General features: G+C 40.7%; 1 protein-coding gene across 3 annotated transcripts in view; it reads left to right on the forward strand.

The window, feature by feature from the left end:
• The window catches only part of zc3h7bb (zinc finger CCCH-type containing 7Bb), an 86,657-nt gene that overhangs the window by 18,283 nt on the left and 51,961 nt on the right, over positions 1-16,413 (forward strand). For 2 of the 3 annotated variants that reach the window (XM_072588542.1, XM_072588541.1), the window contains 6 exons: positions 3,100-3,180; positions 5,181-5,237; positions 6,902-6,944; positions 9,862-10,121; positions 10,739-10,855; positions 13,118-13,367. In XM_072588542.1, coding sequence (XP_072444643.1) covers positions 3,100-3,180; positions 5,181-5,237; positions 6,902-6,944; positions 9,862-10,121; positions 10,739-10,855; positions 13,118-13,367 — 808 coding nt within the window. The remainder of the gene's footprint in view (positions 1-3,099; positions 3,181-5,180; positions 5,238-6,901; positions 6,945-9,861; positions 10,122-10,738; positions 10,856-13,117; positions 13,368-16,413) is intronic. The other variant, XM_072588543.1, reaches the window with a different exon arrangement.

The raw sequence follows: 16,413 nt of genomic DNA on the forward strand, positions 1-16,413 counted from the left end.
CATCCCCTAATTCTGATCTGAATGATGAGCTAACTGTGTAGTATATATTTGATTGTCTGCAGAAAGTCTTTATCTTTCATTATCCTTGTATACTTTTTCTGTTCCTTCTTCAAAGAATTCAGACAGCTTTGTCAAGCATAACCTTCTCTCTCTTACTGATGACTAGTTATTATAGTTTTACTCTACTGATGTTTTCCAATACTGCTGTAGTGAGCATTCTGATATATTTCTTCCCATTGGAATTAAGCTTACTCATTTATAGTTCCCTGGGTATGTTGTGTATCACTTTTTGGATATGAGATCAAATGTAGCAGAGAATTATGATTCTCTTTTGAGAGTTAAGGGATAGACAAGGTGTTGTATCCTCTAGCACACTGCACAAACAGCCTGCTCCAAGGCTCCTCTGACGTTGAGGCTCAGAACAAGCAGCTGATAGTATTCCAGGGACCTGTTTTCTTGTTTTCGCTGCTCAATGTGGGCAGCCTTGTGGCTTCATTTTAACATTGATCTGGAATTTCAGCATGCGCAGACTTGCCCAAGTGAAATGGGATCTGAGTGGCACTCTAACTTTGAAGCTGTCTCACGCAAATCCCACATTCCCATGTAGACGAGTAATGAAAAACAAAGTTTTAAAGCAGTGTGGTCAGGTGGTGATGGAACTAAATTGCACCTAAAATGAAATCTTTTGTACTTAGGGTTGTAGTAATGGTGGACCAGAAAATATCTATTGAGCCATCCATACACAAGTGAGCACTGGTCCAAATCTCTGGGTTTAGAGAAAAACACCTAACATGAAATTAAATTCTGCCCCTAAATTAACTTCAGAGTGTGATTTTTGCTCATCCTTATTTGAAATTGTTTATCGACATGAAACTACTGTTTATTTTATTGTTTATTTTATAAACCTCTATCATGTATCTGTGCTGCTCTGTGATGTGTATACTCTGGTCTTTAAGCCGATCTGGTTAGCTAATAATTTTTAAACTAGGAATGAGTGTGTGGTCCTCCTTTGCACCTTATGCAAAGTCTCAATATCCAGATGAAGGCACCAAAGCTGAGCTGACTATAATAAATGAAATGTAATCTAGATTTTGTGCAGGACAGCACGATGCCTCACAGTGCCAGAGACCCAGGTTCAATTCCACCCTCAGGTGACGCTCTGTATGGAGTTTTCACCTTCTCCCCGAGTCTGTGTGAGTTTACTCCAGTTGTTCAGGTTTCTTCTCACATTCCAAAGACATGCAGGTTCAGTGGATTGACCATGCTAAATTGCCCTTAGTGTCCAGGGATATATGGGCTAGGTGGGTTAGACATGAAATGCAGGGTTACAGGGGTAGGGTCAGTGGGTGGATCTGATTAGGATCTTCTTCGGAGGGTCGGTGTTGGACTCGATGGACTGAATGGCCTATTTCCACATTGTAAGAACTCTATGATCTTTCTGTGACAAACAATATCCTTTGTTTTGTCGTGAATCGTCCTGTAGATTAAACTTGTTTTCATTGAGAGGTGCGGGGGTTAGGTTGATCTTAAATTAAGATAAATGTTCGGCGCAGCATCATGGGCCAAAGGGTCTGTATTGTGCCAGACATTTCTGTGATGTAAGTTCTGTTAGGTATAGATGTGTGGTATTGATTGTGAGCATGGGAAACAAATGCACTGTATGTGACCAATTCATTTTCTTTAACCAGCTGTCCAGTTCAGTCCCCTGTAGAGGGCATATATATTTAACATTACACCACCTCCTGTGTTCAACTGAATTAAATGTCTTGTGCTGGGTTTTGACCCGTTCCCCAATATGTCAAGATCTCTATCTGGTTAGCATGGACAAGTTGGACCAGAGGGTCTGTTTCCGTGCTGTACATTTCTAAGACTCCTGGAATATTTGAGCAAGATCTACATTCCCAATACTTGCATGTAGCTTAGGATTGTCTACCAACTGGCAATCGCTCCCCACCACCTACTTGTAGGTCGTTAATGGATAAAGAGCAAATACCCCATTCCCAATCCAAGGAGGATACAATATTTAATGGGAATCTGATCAGATGGAAATCTATTAACCAATGTTGTGAAATATGAGGCATTGAAGAATAGTTTCTTGTGCTGTATCTTATAACATGTTTTCTGGTCTTACAGGAAGCCACCCTCTTCTCGGTTACCCTCAAACACTAACATGGTACCTTCCTCAAAATATTTAACTAGATGAGTAAAGTATGGCCACCTTTTCTGGAATCTATGTTGAGTGTCTTTGAGGATGCCTTGCTGCTTTTTAAATATATTTTTATATATGGGGTGTGATAAGGCCAGCGCTTATTGTATTGAATTTCAGTTCCCCCAGCTGGCGAAATGGGATCTGAACCTATGCCCACAGTGGATTAATCTGAATCTCTGGGTTACTTGTCCAGTGACATTACCACTATGTCCAAGTGATGATTATAGGGCATCTCTGAAGGTATGTTAAAATGGATTTTGAATTACTGAAGTCAAACTGGGGGCCTACAGTTAGATAGCTCTATTTTGTCAGTCTTTCAAGCAACTAGAGCCATATGTCCATCCTCTCAGGCTGACTTGAATCAGCTGTTAAATATCAAGGCACAGAGTCATATTCTGCAACATTTCTTGTGCGGATCCTTTTGTCATTGCCAGAAGTTAAAGGTTATGGACCCAAGTTTTTTTGTCTGCTTCTACTTTCTTTTACGGACACCCTCTGGGCAACAATTCCACTGATACTGATCATACTACGGAATTGTTATAAATTCTGAGCAAAGATAGAAGAACTGGAGTAGGCCATTCAGGCTTGTTCTGCCACTCAGTTAGGTAGCAGGCTGAATAAAAAGTACAAGATCTTTTCATGTTTTTATGCCTAATCAGTAACTTGGCTCATTTTCCTCCTTTGGCTCCATTTATCTATTAATGACCTTGCTCAAATCAGTTTGCTTGGCACAAGCTAGGATTTGAACTTGAGACCGTGCAGGTTTGCATGACCCTGTGTAACGCACTGACCCATCAAGGGGTGCATTCAGATTGTGTGGCTTCCAAAATGTCAGAAACCTTCATAGAGAATTTCTTGCAAGCATAAAGCATACCCTGTTACCTATTTAGGATGAAAATGTCGTGAAATTGACACAAGAACTGGCACAGAAGCTGGGGCTGAGGATCCGTAAAGCATATATCAGAGCTCAGGTGAGTGTTATCGACCTGCTGTGTTTTTTTTTCATTTGCTCGTGCAAAATGGGCATCGCTGGCTTGGCCATCATTTATTGCCCATCCTTTAGTTGCCTCTGAGAAAGTGATGAGCTGCCTACTTGAATCGCTGTCATCCCTGTGATGCAGGTAAACGCACAAACTATTGAAGGAAAGGGAGTTTGGAAGGGAGTTCCAACATTTTGACCAGTGACAGTGAAGGACTGATGGTGTAGGTAGGTTAGGTGTGTAGCTTGGAGGGGAATGTGTAGGAGGTGATGTTTGCTTGCATGCGACGCTGCCCTTCTAGATGGTGGAGTTTGGAATGTGCCGTCAAAGGAGCTTTGGTGAGTTCCATTTTCCAGCCTAATATTTATTTCTCCACTGGGATTTGAAGGAGTGGTGTTAGCGGGTCTTATGATAATAATTCCTAAGGGGTTTGAGAGGGTAGATGCTGAAAGAATGTTATTACTGATTGGGAAACTATTACTGGTGATATTCCAAGAAATGGGAAATTCTTTTCTGCCCCATCTCGACAGTCAAACCTTGGCCAGGAAGTCCCACTGACCCTGTTAATTCAGTGTGGCCTCTATCACTTGTTTAAGCTGCTCTCTGGCCCCGCAAGATACTGGACCAATTCTTACTTGAAGAAATGCCGCAAATTGTTGTTCAGCTTGTCTACAACCTGTTCCACAAGTCCATTTAGGAAAGAGCCGTTTCTTGATGCCTAACCTAAATTTGGCCTGCAGAAAATTAAAGTTGTAGCCTCTTTTCAGCCACCCAAGTTCAAGTTTGTTCGTTTAAAGATCCAAGGATAGATTGGATCAGCTGGGATTATTTTTGAAATGGGGAGGCTGACAGAATATCTTAGTTGAATGTGTAAAGCTATGACAGACAGAGTGGATAGGAAGGACCTTTTCCGTTTGCAGATAGACCAGTAAACTGGTGACACAAATTTAAGATAATCAGTAAATCAATTAGATTGGGGTTGAGGGGGGTTACGGTTTTTGGACACTACTGTCGAAGAGCTGGAAATTGGTATTTGGTTGGAGAACTGAAAACAAAATACTGCAGATGTTGGGTATCTGAAATAAAAAAAATTGTGGAAGAAACTCAGCAGGTTTGGCAGCATCAGTGGAGAGAGAAACCTGTTACATTGCAAGTTCAGTCACCCTTCTTTGGAACTGAAGGGGATCATTCTTTTTTTCAGCCTGACTAGAAAGCCTCACCATTGATGTTGGAACAGACAGAGAGCAGGTTACAGAGGAGGCCAGTGTCAGAAGGCTGGATGGTATAAGAATGGACATCAGATGGAGAAGATTTTACTAAACATTTGATAAATCACTTGCTAAGTCCCAGCTAAAGTATTGTATTTCGTTCAAGGCAACCATACTTAGGAAAAACATCAATAGGGAATTTGTTAGAATGGCACTTGGGTTGTGAGAATTCCGTAATGTGGTGAGATTGGAGAAGCTGGAGTATTCTCCTTGGAGCAAAGAAGGGGACATTTAATAGAAGTGTTTAAAATCATGAAGCCCTGTCACGAGTACAGTGGGCCAAATGGCCACCTTCTGTACTGTATGATCATTCTTTATTTAAATTGCCTTGTGAGCTTTTCCAGTTGTAACCAATACAATATCTTCAATAAAAGAGTATGACCATATGACGTACATCATTGGTAAATTGTGTTACTGGTGCATCCGATTCCATTAGTTGTTTTCTACATCTTGGCTATTCTGGAGCAGACTGACAATGAAGGATGGAAGATTGTGTGAGACAGCTATTCAATGGAAAAAGTTGCTGTGGACTGCAGCTGTTCAAGAAGGCAGCTCACCACCACCTTCTGAAGGGCAACTAAGGATGGGCATTAAATGCTAACCGACCAATATCACCTGCATCCCCACAAATTAATTAAAAAATGGCTGTGGAGAAGCCAAGCCTCTGTTGGAGCCATCCTGCATTAAACTGTACTAAGTTCCATAAATATTCTCTTTTTTCAGCAAGACATGGATACAGTGGGTCTGATAGAGATTGGCCAATCAGTGAACAGTAGTCAGGTAAGTTGGCTGCTTTTTATGATTTTAGGCCAATGAAGGGTTTTTCTAAAGAAGTTTCTGTTGAAGCAATTCTGTTTTGGATTATACTAAATAAGTGACAAGATTATCAATGCTTTTTACCGTAACTTCTGAACTGAATCGATAAACAACTGATTAAAGTCACTCTCAGAAGAATGTTATCATTCTAATAGAATTTTCCATCGTACAGAAAAGATCAAATCCACACTCTGAAAATTCTTCTGTGATGGTTTTGGCTCTTCCACTTCTCAGCATGAGCTCAAAAATCTAGCATGGCGCTCCAGTGCAATACTGAGCGAACACTGCGCTGTTAAAATTGTCACCTTTCAGTTGAAATGTTAAACCAAGACGCCACGTGTCGCCTTGGGCAAACATGAAAAGATCCTAGAATGTTATTTGAAGAAGATTGGGGCTGTGCTCTCCTGTTCTGTGGCAATTATTTATTCCTCAATCACCCTCGCTAAAAAAAAAATCAGATGATCTGATATTACATTGTGCTGCTGTGGGACCTTACTGTGTGCCAAGGGTGCCTGGCCTATGGCTCATAGACCTCATACAGTCAGCCAGAGCATGTTATATGGTCAATGTCTACTTTACTGATAGGTGAATTTATGACAACATGAAATTGTCCAAAATATATTGATGTGGGCCATGAAAGGTTATGTTTTGGCCCATATGGCCAGTCAGTGAAAAAAGATTGGGTGCTATTACTGTATGCAAATTTGCTGCGCCATTTCCTTCATTACCGTAATGATGATTTCAATTTAGAAACTTCTCTGTTCCATCATTTCGATCAAACCGTGCTGGGATTGAAATCCGCTTTGCAGAATTTTGATCATTCACTTAATCTATGAATATATTTGTGCAATTTTAAGCTTCCAACTGCACTACAAGTAAATGCTTCCTGTCTTTGTGTCAGTGGGAAACTCGAATACATGGTTAAAAATCACACAACACCAGGTTCTCGTCCAATAGGTTTATTTGGAGGCACTAGCTTTCGAAGCGCTGCTTCTTCATCAGGTGTCCTTATTAGACAACCACCTGATGAAGAAGCAGCGATTCGAAAGCTAGTGCCTCCAAATAAACCTATTGGACTATAACCTGGTGTTGTGTGATTGTTAACTTTATCCACACCAGTCCAACACCAGCACTTCCAAATCTTGCATACATGGCTCTTCACCCACCATTTAAATTGTGAACAACTGCAGTGAATAGTTGAAGTTTCAGTTATAATTCCACTGTGGACTCCATTGGTCACCTCCTGAGTACATGGTCATTATCCCTACGCTGTCTTATTGTTCAGTCAATTTGTTAAGTAGGTCAATAGATTGCCTTCAGGTTCACAAGATTAAACAAAATCCTCTTACAAGTTCACACAAATAACATCTAAGGAGATTCCCTTCACCACTACCTTAGTTCCCTCAACCAAAACATTCAACTAGATTAATCGAGCATAATCTTTACTCAAGTTAGACTAACTAGTCTGTAACTCCCTGTTTCTTTTTCCCTCGTGCCTTTATTAAATAGCTCAGTGCCATGTGTAAATTTCCAATTTTAAAGTCTTTCCTGATCTCCGTTCTGTTATCATCAGAAACATTGGGCTTTATAATGCAAGTACAGTTTCTGTTCTTTGTATTCTCCAACAGGTCTCCATAAATGGTACAAGTGGCATTGATGATATAGAATCAGGTGAGTTTCTTTTATGCTTCTTGCAGTAAGAGTGTGATTCAACATTAAACTACAACGTATCCATCTGGTGTTCTCTTTGCATGTGCAGCTATAAAGCTTTCAAGTAAAATGGGTTTTATTAGAGTTATGATTTATGGAGAGACTGGAGACTGATGAAATTCTTACGAAAACTAATTTTCCAATGACCTGACTGAAATAACAAGGGACAAAATTTCACACTTTAAGATTTGTATTGCAACAAACAAACTAAAATCAACATACATCAAACATTCCATGACAAGCAACTAGTATATTGACTTAAAGAAAATATATTTTCAGATTAACTGTCTAAAGCAATCAAAAAAGGTTTCACAGCAAGTGGTAGCATAGTGGTCATCTGACTGGGCAAGTTATCCAGAATCCCAGGCTAATGTTTTTAGAACATGGGTTCAAATCTGTGCATGGGGAGATGGTGAAATTTGAATTCAGTAAAATCTGAAATTAAAAATGTCAACTTAGTTGCAATGTAAGCCACTGTTGATTGAAATAAAAGCTTTAATTTGGGGAATGCCCAGCCAGCAACACTTACATCCCATGTATAAATTGGCAGTATCTGCTGAAACCCCAACTGTATGTTCACGCTAATCTGAAAATTCTCATGCGTACAGTTCCAGACACAGTGTGTCATCATGTAGCATTTGCAAAGGCTCTTTGCATATTGCTGTTCACATACACAAAGGCTGCACTGTATATGTGCACAATAATCAAATGAGGATCATTGTCGTGGAAGGGAAGGGAATGTGGCTGGGGAGCAAAGGTTGGGGGCAGAGGGGGTAGCATCAGTGTGGTCGTGATATTGCACAGCGTGAGGACCAAAGGCAGTGACCCCATCCCCCCCCCAAACCCCTTCCCCCACCCCCATTCCTCTCCTGGGTTATATTCACTATCCCTCCGCTCTGTTGACAACCACAACCAGTTTAAAAACCTAACCTGAACCTGTTTTAAATGCACCAGCAAATGCAGCCTAAAAGAAAACTGCATTTCACTATGCACCTGACAGATTTGTAGCATTACAGGAATACGTCCAAAGTGGCCTCTAGCTTTCCAGCAGGCTCATTTCTCCCTACCAAGCTAAATAGAAACTTCCACTGTCCTTCAGAAATTGTTTTGCCTAAATACTCCAGATCTGACTTTCATCAATAAGGCTTCTTGTTCTTTAATCAAACAGAACTTTAGGAAATTTCTGTCCTCTTCCTTTCATCTGGTAACTAAGTCTCAGAAGCATTCTGATTGTTTGTTAATACCAGAGCAATAATTCTCTGTGTTTCACAGCAACACCAGGATTGCTTCTCTATGTCACAAAAGGTAGGTTTGAAAAATGCCACTTGATATTTCATTCAATTCGTGTTTGCATTTGCGTCTGGAAATCCTGTTTTGTTTGAAATGCTGAAGTCCCAGCTTAATCGTTTCCATGAACAGGTCCAGAGTAGGAACTTCCTGCGGAGCTCAATGCAATAAGTACTCAATTTTCCATCTCAAAGCAAAAGGTTGGAGTTTAAAGTCGAAGCTTCTTCTCATAAGTTTCATGAAGTTGAAGGCCTGAGGAACATTGCTATGCTAGATTAGAAATCACTTCATTCCCTTGCCTCCTTTGTTCTGAAATTTGGTGGCAAATCCTGAAAAATTGCTCTGATATCTCTCCCTTTAATTAGTACCATTGGGAATTTTATTTTTTTCCCTTTGTGGGAGAATCTAAGACCAGGGGGTGTAATCTCAGTAGTAAGGGGTCATCCATTTAAGACCGAGGTTAGGAGGATAATAAATCTAGAATTGTTTTACTAAAAAATGTTTATCTTTGGGTTGCTAAGGCAGATTTTTAATCAAGGGTCAAATTTGTTTAAATTTGTGCTACCACTCACTTAGATCATGGCAGATCTGTACCTTAACTGTCTATCTGCCTTGGCCCTATATTCCTATAAAAGTCTTGCGTAACAAAAATTTATTAATCCCTGTTTTGAAATTTATTATTCTACTTCAGCGTCAGCATTTTTTTTTGGAGGAAAGAGTTTGAGATTTCCACTATCCTAATGTTTCCCAATGTCACCCCTTAATGTCTTAGCTTTTAAGGTTCTGCATGCTTATTATGAATATTGACTATTATTTAAGGCTGAGATTCCTGATTGGAATGGTTAAAGAGACGAGACAAAAAAAGAGCTGAGGCCATAATCAGATCAAACATGATCTTATCAAATAGTGGAGCAGTCTCGAGGGGCTGAATGGTCTACCTCTGCTCCTAATTCTTACAGAGTCCTACAGTAAGGAGACAGGCCCTTCAGCCCAAACTGGTCCATGCCAACCAAAATATCCATCATGCTAACCTCATTTCTTGCACTTGGCCCATATCCTTCCAAACCTTTTCCATGTATTTTAAATATTATTAATGTATCCGCCTCAACCACTTCCGCTCTTTGAATGCAAGCTCTCGATGGAGTTCTGAGGAGGTACTGCATTGTTGGAGGTGCTACCTTTCAGTAAGGATATTAAACTGACATCCCAAATGGCCCCTCAGATGGATTTAAAATATCACAATATTATTTAAAGAGGGCAAGGGAGTTCTACAAGTGGCCTGGCCATCATTCATCTCTCAGTCTTTAGCTCTTTAAAACACAGATGGTCTAGTATTGATTTTGCTGCCTGTGAGAACTTGTAGACTGTAAATTGCCTGCAACCTTTCTCACCATTACTTTTCAAAAGTACTGTATTGGCTGTAAAGTGTTTATAACATCCTGAGGCCAATCAGATGAATCTGTAGGATAAATGTCTTTCTATTATTTTAAAGAACGTTTTCTTTAATCGACTAACAACTCGTGATTTAATAGTTACAAGTAATGATTATGTTCGTATCGTTATTTTGTGTCATTTTGCTTCCACAATGCAGGTTCACCTTTGGAGCTTCCACATCTCCCTGTTCCAGCCACTACTCCTGCGCCTGTCAGTGAAGTTTCAGTCCCCATTACGTCAGTTCCTGTTAGCATCCAGCAATCACAGACCCATCCTGCTCTGCTGAAACCCCCTGTTGGTGATGGGGTCTCTCTCTCAGTGCCCGAAACAACAGAGGAATTTCCAGATGAGGAGATCATTGGAGAAGAACTGGACACGTTGTTGGATTCTATTGGGGAGACAAGTGATTTTCCCATGGTAAGAGGCGTTAACAATGATATTTCCAGCTGTTGGTTTCATCCTCCTCATACCCCTGGGGCACTAATCATCCATGGTGCCTCAGGGTGACATCAGGGATGACAGGCCACTTCGGCTCCTATTACGTGATATTTGCTGGATAGTATATAAGTAGAGACACCAAAAAAGAATAAGGTTTGCCTCAGCTTTGTTGGCCTTCCCTATATGATTTTACACCGAGCATTTCCTTTACTGTTTATGACGTCCACTTCAGATAGTACTGAGATGCTGTAGATGTAGCAAAAACTCCCTGGGTTCAGGTAGTAAAGGGATATTAAAATACAATCACTCCAAATTTGAACAGTTTAGATGTCACCTAGTGAGACTACAGTGTTCTAAATTTGTGATGGTCCATGTATTACACACTAGCCTTGTGTAGCTAATTGCATTTCAGTTTATTAACAAAAATTAATGATAGACCAATGTCCGACTTGTATTACCAGTACACTTCCCCATGCTAAATATGTGGCGACTTTATTCTTTTGTCTATTTGTTGATAAAATCTAAAGCAGGTTGTGTAAGTTTTTAATTCAGAGTTGCAGAATTATGGATAATAATTGTTCAATGGATACATACAGGGCGACCCCCATATCCGTGGAATCGTTATCCGCGATTTCACTTACCCACGGTTTACCACAGCTGGAACATATAAAAGAGAACATTCTGGAACCAGGGACCAGGAGGCTACCAGGAAGGTGCGTTTCCCATTTAAATGAATGGTTTCGCTCCTATCTGCGGTAGGTCCTGGAATGTATCCCCTACTGGTACGGGTGGGAGGGGGGGGCTGCTGTATACGTGAAATACTTGCTAATTCTATTTGTGTGAGGTGTTTCCAGCCTAACTTTAGACTAAAATTGTGTCACTGTAATTTCGCTTGCACTGACTCATGGTTTTGTATAGAATGACACCGATCAGAATGCCTGGGTGTCCTTGTGAAATATGGGAAATATTAAAAATGCTCAGGATCTCTGAGAGAAGGCTGTCACCTTTAGTGAGGAAAGCCTTTTCTGTAGAATTGGTGGATATTAAGTGATTGTATTTTGTCCTTTTGAGCAGGTATTGTTAGTTCTGTCACCTGGAAAAAAGTGACAGCTAACTTTTCGAAAGGGAAAAGCTAAGGTACAACATAGGAAGTTCTGTAGAAGGATCACAGAGCAGAATGTTCATTTCACTTGTTCATAATACACACCATGTAAAGTATTTGTCCACCCCCATCCATCCAAACCCAAACCAAATATCTGCTCATAAATGTGATTCGATAGTTGAGCAGCACTTTGAGTAATTGCGAATGTGCTAATAGCTATATGAATAGCCAATTAAAGATAGTCAGTCAAACATGTAATATGGTCTTTTACACTTGCTAGAAGTTATATACATAGATGTAAATAGACGCATTTTCTGAAAACAAAAGCAATATGTTTCATCTTTATGACTTTTCGAGTAACTTTGAAGATTAGGGAGCCTGTAGTTTCATGTTGCTCTCTCTCCATGGCAAAACCTCAATCGATCAGAATCGATTGACTTGCCAATCCTGTAATATAAATTGTCATGATCATTTGAACTTTGGAATTCTTTCTTCTGTCCTGATCCGTTCAAGGTGAAAACTTTTAGCAACATGTCCCTCTTTTCAGCAATACCTTTACCCCAACTTACCCCTTGTGACAAATGAGCAGAATGTTAAACTTTTTATTCTTTAATTCAGATGCTTCTAAAAATATTCATGGTTGATAGATATTTGTAGTGAGAGCATTAAGATTAAGAGTGCAGAGTTACAGTTACACAAAAACTTTGTTCTGCTCTAGAAATTTCGGATGCTCAATTCTCCCATAATTTGGAGGGAAGTGTTTGCGAGTCACATCTCCAGCAACCTCAAGATTCTATTTGTGATGGAGCTGTAATACCGCGAAGGAAATATTGGCATTTATATGATTAGCAGGTGATGTTAGGACTGTGGGGATATTAAAAAGTGGTGCCGGCTGGTAGTCTGTGTTCAGAACATTACTCTTCTCATTATTTAAGTAATTAGTAATGAGGAATAGGGATTACAACATCCAAATTTCCTGATGTCATATAAATAGGAAGTATAGTTAACTGTGAAAAGGGGGGACTGGCTCTGAGCAACAGTGCATTGTCATAGAGTCATACAGCACTAAAACAGAGTAGGTAAAAGGGTCTGTTTTAGTGCTGGGTTAGAGTGGTTCTGGAAAAGCACAGCAGGTCAGGCAGCATCCAAGGAGCAGGAAAATCGACGTTTCAAAGGGCTTTTGCCCGATTTTCCTGCTCCTTGGATGCTGCCTGACCTGCTGTGCTTTTCCAGCACCACTCTAACCCAGAACTAAAACAGACCTTTTACTCCAACCAGTCCATACCAAACATAGTCCCAAACTAAACTAGTCCCACCTGCTTTACTATGAGTGTCTGGAATCCAATATGGGTGAATGAACTAGCGATCACAGAAATTCTATAAAACAAGGTAGGCTCGTGAGAACTGAAGGTTCTGGAAACTGTTACACAATGCCTGCCTGCTGGCTATGGGCCAAGTATTGGAAAATGGGATTAGAATAGTTAGGTGGTTGTTTTTCAGCGGTGCAGACTGGATGGGCCAAAGAGCCTTTTTCTGTGCTTCTATGACTCTGTAGCAGGCAGAGTTTGCAGAGGAGGAGGTTTCGGACCCATTGGTGGTTAGAGTTTTGGCGGGGGTTGGGTGGAGGCAGGTGAGATTTTCCATTGTGGTTTGCCACAAAATTAATTCCTTTGAATTGCAGTGACTCGTTATTGAGGTTAAAATTCTCATGCTAATTGCGGTTAATTTTTGCTTTTGTTGACAGAAGGAAAGCAACCAACTTTGTTTTTCTCCCATGGCCTGAATTTATTTGCGATGGAATTGAAGCCACTTAAAATCTTTTGTGCTTAATAAGAGAGATGCCAATTTGTCAGTCTTTTGCTTTATTTCACAGACCTCTGTGGCTGGAACTATTCCAACAAACCTACCCAATGACATGCCACGGTTACTCCCCATCTTTCGCACCGGTAGCCCAGTCCTCCCATCTGCCGTGAAGGGGAACATGGGCCAAAAGGTTTCACTCCCATCGGCCTATCCCATGCTTTCTGTCCAGAAGATGGACTCCCTGGACAGCATTGTTCCGAACACAATTGTAAATAGTTTGGATTCCTTGGACCTACTCCCTGCGACGGAATCTCGGCCTGGTAAGGGTTTACTAATCTTTAATCCCTTTGTGTAATCCACTAGCCTACATGTTTGGTGTGGATGAAAAGTTACACCTATCTATGTAACTCTTGATTTATGATATTCGCGATTTTAAACATTCCACCTGAAGGAACATTGCTATGGAAGGAGAAAAACACAGGTTCACCGGAATGTTATGAGAGCTTCATATGTTAAATTATGAGGAGCAATTGGGTTGAGTTGGTTTGTACTCCCTGGAAAATAGAAGCAAGGGATGTTTTCAGGACATAGGAACAGGAATGGGCCATTCAGCCCCTCATGTCTGTTCCATCATTCAATGAGATCATGGCTGATCTGTGGCCTAATTCCATATACCTATCTTTGGCCCAAATCCTTTAATAACCTTAGCTTAACAAAAAAAAATTAAAACGATTGATCCAACATCCATTGCTATTTGTGGAAGAGAATTCCAAACATCTCCCACCCTTTGTGTGTAGAAGTGCATCCTAATATCACTCCCAAGTGATCTAATTCTCAGACTATGCCCCCTAGTTCGAGAATTCCCAAACATTGGAAATAGTTTATCTTTCTCTACCCTGTCTTTCCCTGTTAAAATCTTGAAGCCTTTGGTCAAATCACCCCTTAACTTCTAAATTCTGGAGGAATCAGGCCTAATTTGTGTAATCGCTCTTCATTAACCCCTGTAAGTCCAGGTATCATTTTTGTAAACCTGTATTGTAATCCTCCAAGGCCACTATAACCTTCCTAAGGTTTGGTGCCCAGATAAGCTCTCAGTACTCCAAGTGGGATTTAACTAGGGTTTTGCATAAATGCAGCATAGTTTCTATATCCTTATACTTAAATAGCAAGATGTCTAGATAGAAATGGTCCCGTTGGGCAGACGCAGCATGGGTTCATGAAAGGCAGGTCATGCTTCACTAATCTGCTGGAATTCTGCGAAGTCAGTACAAGCACGGTGGACAATTGGGGCCCAGTAGATGTGGTGTATCTAGATTTCCCAAAGGCATTTGACAAGGTACCGCACAAAAGGCTGCTTGTAAGGTAAAGATGCATGGCATTACTGTAATGTATTAGCATGGATAGAGGATTGGTTAACTAACAGGAAGCAAAGAGTGGGGATAAAGGAGTGCTTTTCTGGTTGGCGATCAGTGAGTAGTGGTGTGCCTCAGGGATCAGTGTTGGGACTGCAATTATTCACAATTTGCATAAATGGTTTGGAGTTAATCCAGCATCAACTGCTATTTGTGGAAGAGGGTTCACCCTTTGTGTGTAGAAGTGCATCCTAACATCACTCCTGAATGATCTAGTTCTCAGACTATGCCTCCTACTTCTTGAATCCCCAACCAATGGAAATAGTTTATCTTTCTCTACACATGTCAAAGTTTGCAGATGATACTAAGATGAGTGGAAGAGCAAAATGGGCAGAGGACTAAAACCTTGCAGAAGGACATAGAGTGGGTAAAGGTGTGGAAGATGGAGTGCAATGTTAATAAATGTGAAGCTATCCAAGTTGGTAGGAATAACAGTAAAAAGGACTATTATTTGAATGGTAAAAAATTACAACATGCTGCTATAGCAGAGGGACCTGGGTGTCCTTGTGCATGAATCACAGAGGTTGGTCTGCAGGTGCAACAAGTAATTAAGAAGGCAAATGGAACTTTAATGAAAGGGATCGAGTTTAAAAGTAGGGAGATTATCGTGCAGCTGTATAGGGGGCTGGTGAGGCCAAACCTGGAGTGCTGCCTCCTTACTTGAGAAAGGATGTCCTGGCACTGAAGGGGATGCAGAGGAGGTTCCCTAGGTTGATTCTGGATTTGAAGGGGTTGGCTTATGAGGAGAGACTGGAATTATAACCATTGGAATTTAGAAGAATGGCAGGGGACCTTATAGAAACATATAAAATTATGGACAGAATAGATAAGATAGCCTTAGAAGGATGTTTCTGCTGGCGGGTGAAAGAGGGCATGACCCCAAAATTCAGCGGAGCAGATTTCAGACCAAATTGAAAAGGAACGTCTTCACCCAGATGGTTGTGAATCTGTGGAAGTCTATATCCGGTGAAGTAGTTGAGGCTTCCCCATTGAAGGTTTTTAAAGCTAAGATAATTTTTTGACCAGTAAAGGAATTAAGGATTATAGTGAGAGGACGGGTAAGTGGAGCTGAGGCCATGAAAAGATCAGCCATGGTCTTATCGAATGGCGGGCAGGCTCGAAGGGCCAGATGGCCTACTCCTGCTAATAGTTCTTTTGCTCTTATAGCTCAGTCCTTTAGATATAAAGGGCAGCATTCCATTAGCCGCCTTGATTTTTTTTTGCTCCTGATTGTAAAATTTTAAAGATCTACTCACCTGAACCCCCAGGTTTCTTTGGACATCCACTACGAGTGGAAGGTTTTATGATTTTTAAAGAGTTGATGAAATAAGGCAAGGTAGACTGAGAGAGGCAAAAGAGCTTTTGCTACTGGTAGGGACTTCTACAGGACATGATTGACATCCAAACCAGGCTATTCGGAAGGAAAGTTAGGTGCACCTCTTCACACTAAAACGTGGTGAACGTGCAGAATTTTGTCCCTTAAGGAGGACTAGATGCTGGTCAATGAATCATTCTAAACAAAGGTTGATCGATATTTTTCTAGCCAAGCCAAATGGATGCAACTGAATCCAAGTGAGCCATGATTTTAATTAATCATAAATTCACAAGAACTAGAAATGGGAGTAAGCCATTCAGCTCATCAAGCCTGCCTGCCATTCAATAAGATTATGCTGGTCTGATTGTGTCCTGGCACCATGTTCCTCTCTACCCACAAGAATCCCTTGCAAATGAAAACTCTGCCTAACTCAGCCTTGAATATAATCAATGACCTAGCCTCCATTGCTCACTGAGAAAGGGAATTTCAGAGCTGAGGTATCCCATTAGTGAATAAATTCTTTCTCATCTTCTTCTGAAATGTGAAACCCCTTATAATTTAACTACGTCCTTACCACATGAGAAGGAACATGCTCTGAATATTTATTCTGTCACATCCCCTCAGAATCTTATGCTTCAA

Source organism: Chiloscyllium punctatum, chromosome 18, assembly GCF_047496795.1.
Source record: "Chiloscyllium punctatum isolate Juve2018m chromosome 18, sChiPun1.3, whole genome shotgun sequence".
NCBI lineage: Eukaryota > Metazoa > Chordata > Chondrichthyes > Orectolobiformes > Hemiscylliidae > Chiloscyllium > Chiloscyllium punctatum.